The sequence below is a fragment of the Aethalodelphis obliquidens genome, unplaced genomic scaffold, assembly GCF_003676395.1.
Source record: "Aethalodelphis obliquidens isolate GAN/ISIS:26980383/991018 unplaced genomic scaffold, ASM367639v1 scaffold33, whole genome shotgun sequence".
In the NCBI taxonomy this organism is placed as follows: Eukaryota; Metazoa; Chordata; class Mammalia; order Artiodactyla; family Delphinidae; genus Aethalodelphis; species Aethalodelphis obliquidens.
This window is the reverse complement of record NW_020837977.1, coordinates 13,954,585-13,969,989: the sequence shown is the minus strand read 5'-3', so window position 1 is coordinate 13,969,989 and position 15,405 is coordinate 13,954,585. Positions and strand designations below refer to the sequence as shown.

Sequence of the window (15,405 nt, the reverse complement as noted above, 5' to 3'; positions counted from 1 at the left end):
CATTACAAAACCCACCATGTAAAGTTGCCATGAGGCGGCCAAAAATAATCCATATGGCATTCAGGAGAGCAGTGGCTAATTGGCTGCTGCCTGAGAAAATGGTGCACTTGACGTCTACTTAGCACTGTGGGTTTGGCAGAAAGCCACATTTGGGGTCAGGCTGTTGTGAATGAAGCTGCATGTGGTTAGGGACGAGCTAAAGCCATGCACGTCTGAGGAGCCGGAGCCCATCGGGTAGCGCGCATGGTCCGCCCTCATCCCTCTGGCCTCCCAGCAGCTCACCACATGCTCATCCTTCCAGGAGCGAGCGCCCTGTGCCGCTTCCGCGATGCCTGTTTGTGCCCACACGGGAGTAAATCATGACTTTGGAACATTCTAGTAGATGGTTTCAAGTGCATGCCTGAAATTTTCCTCTGTTGCAGAAGGAATCTGGAGAAGAGGTAGAAGTTGAGGAGTTCTATGTGAAATACAAAAACTTGTAAGTACATTGTGATTTCTTTTTTTTCCATGGAGGAATATATTTTCAATGTACCAAATTTTAAAAGGTAATCAGGAAGTTTTTTTTAAAAAAAATTGGCACCGGGGAAATTCTGGTGTGGTTTATTCAGTGCCATAGGCCGTTGCCCACTAACTTTTCCATCTTTGATAGTTTATGAACTTTATTTTTCTGCAAAATGTGTAATTGGTGTACAGGCTGACTAGCTTTTGTGTATAACCAAGAAGTTCTTTTTAGAGGGGATGAAAGCTCATACAATAACAGAAAAGTGAGGAAAGTAGTATAATACCTGCCTGACTCTGAGAATGAATTTTGCTCCGCGGGGCTCCCTGCCTTCATATTTCACTGGGACGCTTGGCACCCGAGATGAGAACTCTGCTCTCAGGCAGAGGCTCTAGGAAATCGTGACATCACTCATGTTCTGAAATGCAGTGAGCTATGATTTTGTTGCTCCGTTTCCATTTCTGATTTTTGTTAGTGAATTTGAATTGCACAACTCTTAAGAAAGCTGCATGAGAAACCACCGTGATTGTAGATGGAAGCTGGATACTAGGGCCAGGCACGCTCTGACGAGGCAACCTCGTTGGAAGCATCAATAGTCATCCTGCTGGGGAGGACAAATAACAATCACAGAACAAGGACAAAAATATTTATTGATAACATAAAAGTTAAATGTACTGTAAACTTTTTAAATGTACTTTAAGCTTTTTGAGGCAAGGAACTCAAGTACCATATTAATAAATTCTAGGGTTAAAGAGAGGCTTTGGGGAGCTGTCAGAACAGCTTAAGAAAATTTACCCTACCCTCGAAAATAAAAGCATCAGGCCTCGTGGTTTCTGTCATTCCCCCCGTTGCAGTTGGCACTGTGTTAATTAACGGATGCATTTCTGACGTTTGCGGGCAAAACCTTTTACCAGGTAAAAAGATGAAGGAGTCTCTTACCAGTGTTATTGTAAGAATGCAGTGAAATGAAAAATGCTCAGCAAACATTAGATGCTGTCATCGTTCTGTACTCAGAGCACGATGAGTTTACACATGTGCAAGTTATGCACATGGCATGGTTTCAGATCGTCTTATAAGGAGAGTGGAAAGACCAGATAAGGAGGAGAAAACGAAGTAAGCCGGAGAGTCAGAGAGTTCTCTGGCCAGTTGATCAAATCACACTCGAAGCACAGAAGTTTAAGTATCGATTGCCAGGAAGTGGCACCACGAGACAGGCACCCGTCCCGGTCAGCGTGTGGCTGTGGGAGGTGAGGCGCTCGGTCTGTGGGAACCATCTCAAGTCGCCTGCGCACAGCCCCAGAGCTGGGCCCGGGCTCCCTGCCCAGGTGCCACTGCCGCCAGCCAGGGGAGGCGAGCCACCTGTCTGCCATCGGTCCCGTGAGATGAGGCAAAGCAGTGCTCAGAAGTAGCTTTCCTCTCTGATGTTATCGAGATCTAAGGGAAGTTAACGTTTCCATAAAATTAAAAGTTTTTCTTAACCTTTCATTTTGACATGATTTGAGATTTACAGAAAAATTGCAAAAACAGTGCAAAGAATTCCTGGTTTTCTTCTTATAATTAAAAAGTATCTTGTGGAAAGATGCTTTGAGACTATTACGCATGACAGTCGCTAAGTGGTGATTTAACAATTCCACTGTTCCTCCTGAATTTACTGGTCGGGCTTCTGCTGTTAGGAAGAGCTTTACCTTCTTACCTATCTGCTTATTTATAGCTGTGTGGACTTGCGGAGTCTTCTTTCATTCAGTGCGTCATAGTTCCTTACTGTCCTACCGCTACTTACTTTGCTCACATTATCCCAGATCTGGCCGGTGGGAGCCCATGCAGGCTGTCTCCTCCCTTCCTTTTGTCTTGTCCCCATCCTTCTTCGAGCTCTTCCTTACTTTCTGGCACCAGAGGATGTTCCTAACCCATTTGCAACTTCCCTATTTAAGTCCTGGAACCGATCGTTTCTCTAAGGAGCCTTGGTTGTTTTTTACTGGAGAGGCAAAGGCATTTAGAAACCAAGATTTGGGTACTAGGTGTGCTCATTGCTGCTGGGGGGTCATTGCTTCAAGACCTCTCAGTGGATGGGGCTAGGAAGGGCATGCACGTGCATGTGTATATATGATATGTATGTATGTATGACATATATACCTACATGTGTTCCACACACATATATGTTTGTTATATACACACATGCACGTCTGTCTACCTACCTCCCTGCCAACAAGGAAAACCAGTGCCTTTATAGTGATACTTCTGATTTTATTTCAGTACCACAGGGTTCATTCTATTCTTTCCCCTTCCAATATTAATAACTCCATTCTTTCGACTATGAGAAACCTGGCTCCTGTTTTCCATAGTATATTTTCTTATTTGTTAACCCTAGGGTGTATAGGAAGTGCTTTCAGAATTACTAGACCATATTTCTGTGAAAAAGTAGCCTGCTAACTAGCGTTCACTCAGTATTTGTTAGGAGTTCTTCTGTCTTTAGCCTGATGCTGTAGAGGCTAAATGCTTTTTCCAGTATTTCCTCAGGTTAGTTCTCCTCCCGGACCCCCTTCAGTGCAATGTTATTTGCTACTCAGTTTGGTTCATTAGTTTCTGTGTTTGGATTCCATTGTAGGCCGCCCCCACCCCCATCCTTGTTGATTTTCTTTTCCTTTTTCTTTTTGCTTTTTTCCAAGTTCATGAAATATTAACACGGTTCAGTAGTCAGAACTGTACGCAAAATGATGCCCAAAGAAGAGACGCCGTCCTCCCTTCCTTTCCACCTCATTCCTAACTTACCTTTTCATTAATCCCAGATTTATCCTTCCTGTAAGTTTTGGCATGAATGTGCAGATAGATACTATCATTTCCCCTTCTTCCTTAAACACAAAGGAATAGCATCAGTACACATTTGCACTTCGCTGTTTTCACAATGCTACGTATACTAAGTTATTCAGCATCAGTTCATAGCGTCTTCCTCATTCTTTGTTACGACTGCCTAGTACTCCTTTGCATGGCTGTGTCATAACTTATCCAGCCAGCCTCCTGGGTATGCCGGCATGTAAATGGCTTCTCATATTTCACAGTTACAGATAATGCTGCAATACATATTCTCATGCCTGTGTATTTGCGAATTGTTGGAGGCGTAGCTTCAGGGTGAATTTTTAGAATAGGGATTGCTAGATCAAAAGGCATACATAAATACATAGTTCTGTTAGACATTGCAGAATTCCCTTCCGGAAGTGTTGTGTCAGTTTGCATTCCTACCAGCAATGTAGGAGAGCACCTGTTTCCCCACAAGCTTTCCAGTGTAGTGTGGTGTGTTTTTTTGTTGTTCTGTTTTTTGTTATTTTTACTTTTTGTGGGAAGTCGTATTTCAGTGTGGTTTTAATTAGCATTTTCTTTTATTGTGAGTGATTTAGAACATCTTTTCATAAATGTAACGACCACTTTTGTATCTTGTTCTGTCAATTATGTGTTCCTATCTCTTGCCCATTTTTCTGTTGTGCTTCCCTCCGTTTTTAACAGTTCTTTATATATGTGGGATATTAGTCCTTAATCTGCGTTATATGCTGCAGCTATCTTTTCCCAGTTTCCGTTGTCATTTGGCTTTATTTATTGTTGGTTATAGCATTGTAAGTTTTAAAAAGTGTTTCGTATATTGAGATTTATTAATCTTTCCTTTTATAGGATCTGACTTTTGAATCATAGTTAGAAAGCCTTTTCCTACCCCCTGGTTAAAGAGGAATTTGCCATGTTTTCCTCTAGTACTTGAATCGTTTCATTTTCTCTGTTTATTAGGTGCTTGATCCACTGGTGTTTACTCTTGTATATGGGGTAAAGCATGACTCTAATTTTCTTATTGTTTTCCAAATATTGTTGTTCCAGCACCATTATTAAAAAGCCCATCTTTGCCCGGGTGATTTGCGATGCAGTCTTTATCGTGAACTGAAGATACATATTTATTGTATCCATATCTGTTACTTATTCTAATCCTTTGCTCTGTCTCTTCACGAGTCAGTAGCACACTATTTTACTTGTAGAGGATTTATAGTGTATTTTAATATCTGATTTATCTAGTTTCTCCTAAGATGTTTCCTTTTTAGTGTTTTCCTGGATGTTTTGCGTGTCTGTTTTTATATATAAATCTAGCATTCACTTGTCTAACTCCATTAAAATGGTTGTTTATATTTTTATTTACATTGTGTTAAATCACAAATTTATGATGTTGAGTCATGCTATCTAAAAACAAGGATGTCTTTCCAGTTGGTTCAACTTGATTTTCGTATCTTTTAGGAGGGTTTTAAATGCTTCCTCATGCAAGTTGCACACACTTCTTGTTAAATATATTACTAAGGATTTTGTCTTTGTTGATACCGTAAAAGAGGTTTTTCCCTAATGCGATTTCCTCTAAGTGGCTGTTATTTGTGTGAATGGAGACATTTGACTTCTGTCTGTTAATTTTATATCCTGCTGCATAACGGAATTATTTTATTTTATTATTTGAATTAGTTTCCTAATTGATTCTCTAGGGTTTTCCAGTTATGCAGTCATGGCATCTGCAAATAAAGATAGTTTTACTTCTTGTTTTCCAATTATCACTCCTCTTGTTGTCTTCTCTCATGTAATAGCATTGGCTAATGCCTGGAATATGATATTGAATAGTAGTGGAGATATGGGCACCCTTGCCTTGTTTCTGATCCTAGAGCAAAAATCCTGTGGTTTTTCTCCATTGAGTTAAAGCAGAGCCACTGCCAGAAAGTTTCAGCCCAGTTTATAAGAGGGAGAGCAGGGCTGGACCCAGCTGCTCAAGTGCCTGTGTCTCCCTTGTGGTCACCCTGGCAGTGCTTTACGGCAGGTTCACCTCAGCCGAGACAAGGGTGCTGACTGCACACATGCCTTTTTCTGTCCAATAATTAGGAGACTAGACTAGGTGATTTTTATAATATTTGGTTTCGGTTATAGCAGTATTGCAAATTATTTATTGAAAATTTGGAAATTACAAGTTGAAAGTAGAAGATAGAATACTTGAAATCTTACCACCCACAATCATCATTACTAACATTTTGATGCATTTTCATCTAGTCTGTTTTCTCTCTCTCTCTCTCCCTCTGTGCGCAGGGTTTCTATCAATTCATATCTGTACAAGGTATATGTATTTTAAAGTCCTTATCTCCTTGGTCAATTGTAGAAGGACTAAATCAATCCTACCTATGAAAATGCATATTAGACGTTACATAAATACAAATGATGTGATATTTAATGTCAGAAGCCTTTTCCATATCGTTAATTATTTTTTGAGAGATTTTATAGTGGCTGCATAATTTCTAAGAGTAGTGGTACCTTGATTGTGAAAGCACCTCATTTCTTTTTAATGTCATCACCAGAAAGAGAAACAAGAGACAGTCGAGGCCATGGAGGGGGGTGGGGGGGTGGCAGAGAGAGGATGATAGTACAGAAGAATATTGAAATACCAAACGAAAGAATGTCAGAGGTACCATAAAACAGTAACTATATACCAGTGAGTCTTGGGGATGGACAAGGAAGGGTAGGGAGTATTCAAGTTCAGATCAGAGAAGACACAGCAAATGCTCAGCACAGGCCTGTGGCAGGTCTGAATGGGAGACTAGCCAGTGCAAGGAAGAGGGTAGACAGTAGGGAGTGAAAGATTCACAAGGGACCCCAAGGGTCATCAGTCCTCTCAGAGCTGGGAGACTGGAAGTGACCAGGGAGCTGGTTGGGGACAAGGGAGTTCCGGAGCTGGTGGTGGCCCTTTGCTGCCCGGCAGCTGTAGAAGGAGGGAGTTAGGTTTACCTTTGCTCTTTTAAATTTGAATTCTTTTACCTTGACAAAAACCTTTTATTTCTCAATTAATGATAAAAGGCTCAAAACAAATCCATAATTAAGGCCACCCTGTAGTGCTAATTGTTTTGTATTGAAGTGTAATCCATTCACTTATGAAAACAGCTTGTTACTAGGTCATTTCCTTTTCTTTTCTTTTCTTTTTTTTTTTTTAATGGGAAGTGGGTAAGAGAACTGCAGGCCCAGGACAGAAGGCAAATTTTAGGCATTATTATTGATTTTCTTTTCTTATTCTCAAACATTAGTAGTTATATTGAACGTGGCTTGGCAACCTCTGTGAGTAATTAAACAGGTTATTATGTTAATTATCTGTTTAGTTCATTTTGGGGGGGAATGATAATGAATATGTATAATAAAAGATTAATTATCTTCTACCTGTTTCAAGGATATTATTTTGTTCTTTTAGCTCTTATCTTCATTGTCAATGGGCATCTGTAGAAGATCTGGAAAAAGATAAGAGAATTCAGCAAAAGATTAAACGATTTAAGGCAAAGCAGGGCCAGAACAAATTCCTTTCAGAGGTATGGAAAACCCGGTTAATTTTCTAAAGTATTTACATTTTTAAAATGTTCTGAATTTTGAATTTTAGGTCAGTATATTATTAAGAAAAACTAGTTTGCCTCATTTGGTGCTGTTACTTGCATATCGGTAACTGGTTATTGCTAAAATAATTTGTAAACAGGAAATTTCTCATTCTTCCTGTTGCTTAGTTCTAGAAGATACTGGTCCTTATGATATTATGTGGAAATATGATGGTACGATTAAATCTTGTAATGAAAATACAGTTAGTAGACAGTGAAAAAAGTAAGTAGACAAAAGTCCTATTAAGATTTTAGCAGGGTAAAAACGCTACAGTGAGTATTAAGTATAAGTTCTAGGATATAAAAGTTTCTTTCTGTTGGGGGAGGTGTGTGACAAATTTCTTCTGTTCAAGTCAGTGCCTAATTACAGAGAGTTTTCACTGAACTCCTTTTCACAGATTACGCACTGTGGTACAGGAGTTGATATAATATTCTGATACCTTTGCCTGCCCCCCTTTATCCTAGGTTATCAATCATGATGAGAAGGTACCCATACCTAGGGCAGGGAAGAAGTCCTGCATGTTTTACGAAGTGCCGGGTTCCCCTCCAGTGTAGTCAATTACATGGACAGAATGCTGTCACAGAGCGCTTCCTGGGGTCCCTGGGCTTGTGACCACCAATTTGCTTTCACTTTACAGCCTGAAGCAGATAAAAGAGAAACCTTCACATTGAAAGACTAAATTGGCTGATTTATTAGTTTTCCTCTCCATAAGGGAATTAACAGAATGCAAACTGTAAAGAAGTGTGAAATTTGATGGAAAATAATACCTGCTTCACGACCAACTTCACACACACCGACCCCTTGTTGGAGATGGGGGAACGGGGGACCGAAGAAAGTTCCATAGTTTTATGTCATAGAGTCAATCCTTACACCCTCAGGTGACAGGTCTGGGTTCTCCTGGAATCTGATTTCCACGCCCCCAAAGGCATTATTGTAAGATCTGCACTGGATGGGAAATGAGGCGGAGGGGATTCTGCTAGACAGATGTGCCCGTGTCACCGAGCACCAGCCTCCTTGCCTGCAGTGGTCAGCACCAAGGGGTGCAGGTGCTTGGATGGAACTCACTCCCTCGTGTCCTGGGGAATATGTAGGTGATTCTTTCTTTGGAAGGACAGGTTCTGAGAAAATACTAGGAAGTTCTGTTTTTCATGCCCCTTAATGAAACTAAAGTTAAATGTTCGTGATATTGGGCAAGTTGAAATCCTTAGCTTCCTCCTAGAAAGAGACACTGTACGTTCTACTGATGTTTTTGTGCATCCGTGTTAGGAAAAGGAAAGAGTACAGTGGTTACCCCCACCCTGCTCCTTAGATCATGGTTCTGCTCATTAAATTTATTTGTGCTTCTTGGAGTCAGATGCCCTTCAGGGACGTGGGCCCGGCCCGAGGTGTGTAGTCTACCTTTTTGAGTCTGTCTCTGGGAATCACCTGTACCAAGGCTGAAATACATTAGCTTGCTGGTAACTTGGCAACTAGAGATCTCAAGTTTTGTCCTGAATGGAAGTAGCATAAACTTGAGTCTGAAAAGGTGATCTGAAGGTTAACAGAGAATGATACCAATTCTCTTCCCCTCTTTCTTTCTTACATACACACACGCACCCCCCGACCCCCACCCCCTGCTCACCACACACACTGTTTGTCATGTCCCGTAGATGGTCCTGGCTTCAGGTACCCCAGGGTTCTGCTTCTTTGGGATTTTTAGTTATGACCACCTTTGCATTCTCTGTTTCACCTTAGGCTTCCTTTTAAGTCACTGCAACTAAAATCTCTACTCAAAAAGATTATCAGAACTGGACATTATGTCACACGCATGGTGGCATAGATGGCTCGCTTGAAGGATAAACGTGTTTAGGAGTCAAGTTAAGGATTTTATGTCAGTAATGAAAGATTCTGTTTAAGAGCAAGTTGTCTTAGAGCTTTTATCAGAAGAGCCTAGTTTACGGGAAGTTCTAGTGCTTATGCTTTATATGAATAATACATAGATATTGTGTACCTAAGTCTAGAAGCTTTGACAAAGCCAGTGCATTTAATATATGAACATTTTAAATTAACGGAACATTTCAAAGGTTTTTTTGCCTTCGTCGTGAACTCTGTGTAAAGGCCTGAGGCAGTTGAAACACGTTCTGGTATTTCTGGCTTTTGTTTTATAATTCACAGTTCAAAGCATCCAGACTGGGTGCTGTAAGTGGACCCAGGGGCCCAGGGAATGTTTGTTATCCTCAAGCCAACTGTGACCAAACGGCCCTTCAACCTGCAACTCAGGGGATACAAAGAGTATCTAAGTGGCTTGTAATATGTCTTTGCCAAGCATTTGAATGAAGTTATATTACTGATAAATTAATCTTTAGAAACACATAATAATGTGTCTTTTCTAACTTGTCTGACTCTGAGTGTGGCTTAGTCTGTAACTTCCTTTTGAGCCGCGTTCTGTTCTTTTACATGAGATAACTTTGCAGGCACGCAGCCTTACTTTAGTTTTGTAAAGATCGTTAATATATTGGCTAAAGAACCCAATTTTTTCAGCCTCATTTCTTTATCCTTAAGAGTTTTAGCCAAATGCTCTATGTTCAGTACAAATAAATCATTAGAACACTTAGATGAACGCCAAGACTGTGTTCAAATGAGGTACTAATACTGATTGGCAAAGACGACCAGCCATCATAAGCTCTGTTCACACCAAAATACGGAATTCACTGGTCTCAGCGTTTTTAGCTTTTGAATAACATTCTGCAAATGATGCTCTGAGGCATCAGACGACTCCAGTAGTTATGAGACTCCAACAGCACTTACTGTGCATGGCTCTGAGTCTTCACTGCAAGCTGTGGTTTCAAGAATGTCAAATGCATGTGTGCCACAAGCCTTTTGGATTGCTCATTAGTGAATTATAATTTCACACTTCATTTAAAATATTCTTAAACATTTTCTCACAGTGAAAAGGTTTCACACAGTAATTAAAAGACCCAGTTAACAAAGTCTGAGAAGTCTGATTTCCTCATGGGGAGTGATTTTGCTAAATTGTAGCATTTCCATTAATATGATAGAACTTGCCGAATATAAATTGTGTATTGCCGTGACCCAAAATATTATTGCCTGATGAAGAGTGAAATAGTGTCTACTCTGAGGAGTTAAATAAACATTCTAACTTTTTTTCCTTTGGTGTAGATTGAAGATGAGCTTTTTAATCCAGATTACGTGGAGGTTGACCGGATAATGGACTTTGCACGTAGCACAGATGACCGGGGAGAGGTAACAGAAGATCATTTGTATTAGAAGCCAGTGACTCAGAGAGCTTATGTGTGCTTATGGAGAATGATGGTGGACTCCTAGATCTGGTTCTGGTCGGGGCCTTGGGTTATGACACACTTGCTCTAAACTTAACTGAAATTTATTGACTTACTATTAGTTTTAGGACTTAATAATCACTGTAAATGTGTTGTTTTGTTTAGTCTGAGAGCTTTTTAAAAGAAATCAGTTTTCAGTGTGAAGCAAATAGACTTTTTGCTCGGTTCCAGATACGATCAATAAAGGATTCAATGTATTTTGGTATAAATCTATTACGTAGCATGAATTTCCCTTATAAACTAAGAGTGCTCTTATAGCAGAATGCAGTGCAAAGATATTTAACATTGGACGTCCTTAGTGAAGCTGACGGACCTCATTTAATGTGGTGCACAGAAGATACTATAAAATCTTTCTCTTTATGAGATCCCAGTCTAGGCATGCCCAGGTTGCTTTGCAGAGCCCTACAAGGCTGTTAAGGACAGTCGGTAGGGCATAAGAGTAAAGACAAGTCTAGTGACTTCTGAGCATTGTGTCTTAGTAAGTCTATGCCCACCCGCCATGAGGTATGTCATTCCTAGCTTCTTTCTGTAAATTAAACTTTGTAAAGGTTTGTGTCTTGCTTGTCTAGTGAGTCTGCAGTGAACTCCCATTTTACTCCAAACTCTGTATCACGAGGTCCACGATGTTTCAGAGATCGTGTCTGTGACACGATGTTTACCTTTCTAGTTTTGCTAAGTTGTACTTCAAAAAAAATTTTTTTTTTTCCCATCGTATATTTACCTAGTACCGCAAATGTCTGTAACATCACAACCAGGTCAGTGTACCTTGGTCCTGAGATGAAGATCAACAAACCAAAATATTTTCAAGAAGAAAGACAAAGGAAGTCCTATTGATCTGCGTTATCCAAACTGTTTTGCTCTGCAGTCTTTCTAGAGCTCAAACACATTATTTTAAAGTGATAGCATGCAAATAGTATCTCTTTAAGAAGAAGGCAGAAATCCTAATAAATTGAAGTCTGTTTCTCATTCCTTAAGAAAGTAGCCAGTTAGGCAAATATGTAAACACACCAAGATGGGTTACCGCGTAAGTCTGAATCAGACGCCCGATGATTTGCACAGATAAGAACAAGGCTCAGATTCGGCTTTGTTATTTGCTAGCTGTGTCTGTGTACTTTTTTGGCTTTTGAACATGACTTACCAGTGGCTTAGATAAAAGTCAGTTTGTTCTGATAATATTCAGTAATATTACTTCCGGTTTAGACTTGAGACTCTGTAACTAAGGACTCCGCGTTCAGTGGTCATAGCTCTAAAACTTCTCCCAGCTCCATCTCACTGTGTCTGGGGTAGTGTCTGTCGGTAAGTGCAGTAGAGCATGAACCCAACTGTGCTGTGTTTAAACCCGGCCCAGCCTGTGACTCACTACCTGGTGAAGTGGTGCTCACTGCCTTATGAAGACAGCACGTGGGAGCTGAGGCAGGACATAGACCAAGCCAAGATCGAAGAGTTTGAGAAGCTGCTGTCCCGGGAGCCGGAAACAGAGCGCGTGGTAAGGAGGGCGAGTGGCGGTGGCTTTAATGTATGCGGTCTCTGAGAAACCACTAATGGGACTTTTACTATATTTGAAACAGGAGCGACCTCCTGCTGATGACTGGAAGAAATCGGAGAGTTCCAGGGAGTATAAAAACAATAACAAACTCAGGGAATACCAGTTGGAGGGAGTAAACTGGCTACTTTTCAATTGGTACAACATGTACGTAAAATGTGGGGTTTTTTCACTTAAAAAAAAAAAAAAAGCCTACAGTAGCTCTTTTGTCGTTATCTAAAGTATTGATCAAATATAGCTTAACATTTTAACTCGCTAATAGAAATTATTTTAAAAAAAAAGCAAACACTGGAAGTATGCTTAATATCTGTTTACTTAACACATATTAATATAGAGATTGCTAGACGTGTGTAGCAATAATTTTTATGTCTTAGAGCATTTTGTTTGAAACTGTATTTTGTTGTATGTAAGGGAACATCTAAGGCATGCATTTATGAGTATGAAAGCACTGTCTTGTATGTACACTTACTAAAGTTTCCTTGTTTTATTTCCCTCCCAAAGGCGAAACTGCATTTTAGCAGATGAAATGGGTTTGGGAAAAACTATCCAGTCCATTACATTTCTCTATGAGATATATTTGAAAGGAATCCATGGCCCTTTTTTAGTAATTGCCCCATTGTCCACAATCCCCAACTGGGAAAGGGAATTCCGGACCTGGACAGAGTTGAACGTGGTTGTGTATCATGGGAGTCAAGCTAGTCGTCGGACCATTCAGTTGTATGAAATGTACTTCAAAGATCCCCAGGTAAAGCGTCACAGGCGGGCAGTCCTTAGGCTTATAGACATTTGAAGGCGTTGGATGTTAAAGTGGTCTCAGACCTTTGGCAGGGGAGGTCTAGATTTTGCAGATAGAGAATTTTGCTTTAGATTTCTTACCCAATTTGTGTTTGTCTTATAATTCCACATCTTTTGCTTGCAGCTCTTTATTTTTATAGCCTTGGTCATTCTAATTATTAGAATGAATGAAATTTCGTTCTACCTTGGATGACTGCTAAACATCATTTAATGTGTTGATATGCTAATTTGGTTTATTTTGCAAGCCCTAGAAGAAAGCAAAACAGAAAATGGAGTTTTTTAATGTGAATGGAAAGAATATTGTGTTATTTATTGTTGCTAGAAGTGAAAAACATTAGGTATGTGGTATTAACTGGTACATTGAATGAAATATACCCAAAGGGGAGAATTTATACTTTGGCTCTTAGTAGAACTGCTATGATTTTTAACTAATTTTAGTTAACCTGTCTGCAATTATCCTATGATATTGACAGTGAAGCATTATAAATGACAAAGAAAGAAGAATAAATAGTATATGTGAAAATAGTTTTAAGCAATAGGTAGTAAATGGAAGTCCTATAGCTGGAAATAGGACAGGGTTTTGTTGTCTGTGTTTGTTTAGCTTGAGTGTAAAATCTGCCCTACAATTAAATACTTAAAGGAGAAAAACCCTAAAATCTATTTTGGTGTTGATCTTTAGATTTGGGAAATTGTTATAAGTTCTGTCCTGAGTTGAGTGTTCTTTTCGTGTTAGCACGTTAAAAGTAAAAAGCAAGTTACAAAAGTTTAGATACATAAATAAAAAGTTTTAAAAAGTAAAAGCGGTTTAAAAAAGTTGTCTTAGTACATAATCTTTTTGGCCTTTCACCTTTTGGAGTCTGTAGGATGTAACTAGAATGGGCACACGTAGTGACTCTTCACTGCGTGTGATCTGTAAGGAAATTGGGTTGGAAATTTTACTAACAATTTTCAGACTTCCTTGAAAAATGTAAGGTTTTAAAACTCTGTTGTACCATAAGAGCTTAAAACCTCCAAAACACCTTGAAAACAAAGTATAAGTGTTACCTAGAATAAAGATGTCCCCAAGGGGATCAATACATATATTTTACTGCTGTTTATTCATCCTTAAAGTTATTAATGTAACCTTTAATGCTAAGTAATAATCCAGAGTTGTTCTTGTAGGGTCGAGTGATAAAGGGGTCCTATAAGTTTCATGCCATCATCACTACGTTTGAGATGATTCTGACCGATTGTCCTGAGCTGCGGAATATTCCCTGGCGCTGCGTGGTCATTGATGAAGCCCACAGGCTGAAGAATCGGAACTGCAAGCTGTTGGAGGGACTCAAGCTGATGGACTTGGTCAGTGGTCATGTTGGCGATTCCCTTGACCCTGGATAGAATTGTCACTGACTCAGTATTCCCGTTGCTCTGAATCTGAATGATACCTTTGAAGGGTGTTTGCAAAACCAGTCAAACGCTGTGATGTATGCTCCTGCGCTTCCAGTGACTTAAAAGTCGCTGCTGTCTTCCTGATTCTCACGCTGTTGGCTGGTGTCTTTGCACGGTTGTATCACAGCAGAGGATAGTCATGGTATTTTTCACTGAAATGAGTTTCCAGTATTTGCTTTTCCCTTTTGTGTTTGTAAATACTGCCATTTCGTAAGCTGTTGGGCCAAATGTTAGCTCCGTGATGATCATCCAGTTATATTCCAGGGCTCGTAGGTTTTGGCGTCCAGGGGCCAGGAGGACTTGTAGGTGCAAGTTCTCAGTAAGTTGAACGGATATCTGGAATTGGTTCAGTTCACGCAGACACTTAGAAGTTTGGGGCATTGCAAGACCTTGCGTTTGATCTGGAATTGTAGACATGTCTATCCCATACTCTTCCAGCTTCCTAAGGGATAGCCAGGGCTTCCTGATTAGATTTTTCTAGATTTTTTTTCAGTAGGAGTATCATAGGAAAACATATTGTAGAAGTGGTGGAATTTGACTGATTTTCCTTTCCACACTGCTGTATGATTTTCTAGCAGAAATTACTACATGACTCAGTCATCCTCAGGTTTCTTTTCACTCTGTAGTTTACAAGGTGGGTTTTGATCACTTGTTTTTATTTTTAATGTACATTTAAGAAGCAAAGATACTGTTATTTAGCATGTCTTGGATGTTTTGATGCGCTTTTCAAAAATACAGAAAGATTTTTTAAATCCCTTTAGTGTTGACTTCTATAGATTAATTTGATCTCTTGTTAATCGAGAGTTTGAGATGGGAAGGAATATGCTGTATGTTCACGGCTTGTAAATTTCTTACTGAAGACTGGTACCACCGAAAAGAACACTTAAATGCTTTCTGTTGCAGCTGGTTCTTTGAAGCAGCTTCTTTTATTCCTAAATTAAGGGGATTGGATTAGCCAGCTATTCTTTTAATTAACAACAAACAAAAATCTAGTTTTGTTTAAAGGAAAAGGTCTGACTGAATTATCCTATTTAGGATGGGATTTCCCATCCTTAAGACCTTTCTCAGAGCAGTTTTGTATTATTTGGTGTTCAGTCCACAGAACGAATTAGAACACTCGTAAATGGTGAACAGTCTTGAAGACATGAATAACTATGCATGTGGAAAAGAGAAACTCTGTGTCTGTATTTGGTCTCTCTAGGTGATATTTTAGTCTTACATTGAAGTAAACCTATTAATGTTTAGGTGAACATTGATTCTCATGAAATATCTAACTGCGTCTTCTGAGTAGGGACCCATCTTCACAGTGGTCCATATAAGACACAGTTACGGCACCGTCTCCTGAAGGCTTAGATAGTCATCTCAGTTTATTTCAGTTGTTTTCTGTT

At 39.7% G+C, this 15,405-nt stretch overlaps 1 protein-coding gene across 4 annotated transcripts in view; it reads left to right on the top strand.

Annotated features, from left to right (window-relative positions):
• CHD7 (chromodomain helicase DNA binding protein 7) overlaps positions 1–15,405 on the top strand; it is a 179,054-nt gene that overhangs the window by 124,017 nt on the left and 39,632 nt on the right. For all 4 annotated transcript variants that reach the window (XM_027128031.1, XM_027128030.1, XM_027128029.1 and 1 more), the window contains 7 exons: positions 423–478; positions 6,738–6,852; positions 10,073–10,156; positions 11,600–11,737; positions 11,820–11,941; positions 12,296–12,539; positions 13,751–13,927. In XM_027128031.1, the coding sequence (XP_026983832.1) occupies positions 423–478; positions 6,738–6,852; positions 10,073–10,156; positions 11,600–11,737; positions 11,820–11,941; positions 12,296–12,539; positions 13,751–13,927 (936 nt within the window). The remainder of the gene's footprint in view (positions 1–422; positions 479–6,737; positions 6,853–10,072; positions 10,157–11,599; positions 11,738–11,819; positions 11,942–12,295; positions 12,540–13,750; positions 13,928–15,405) is intronic.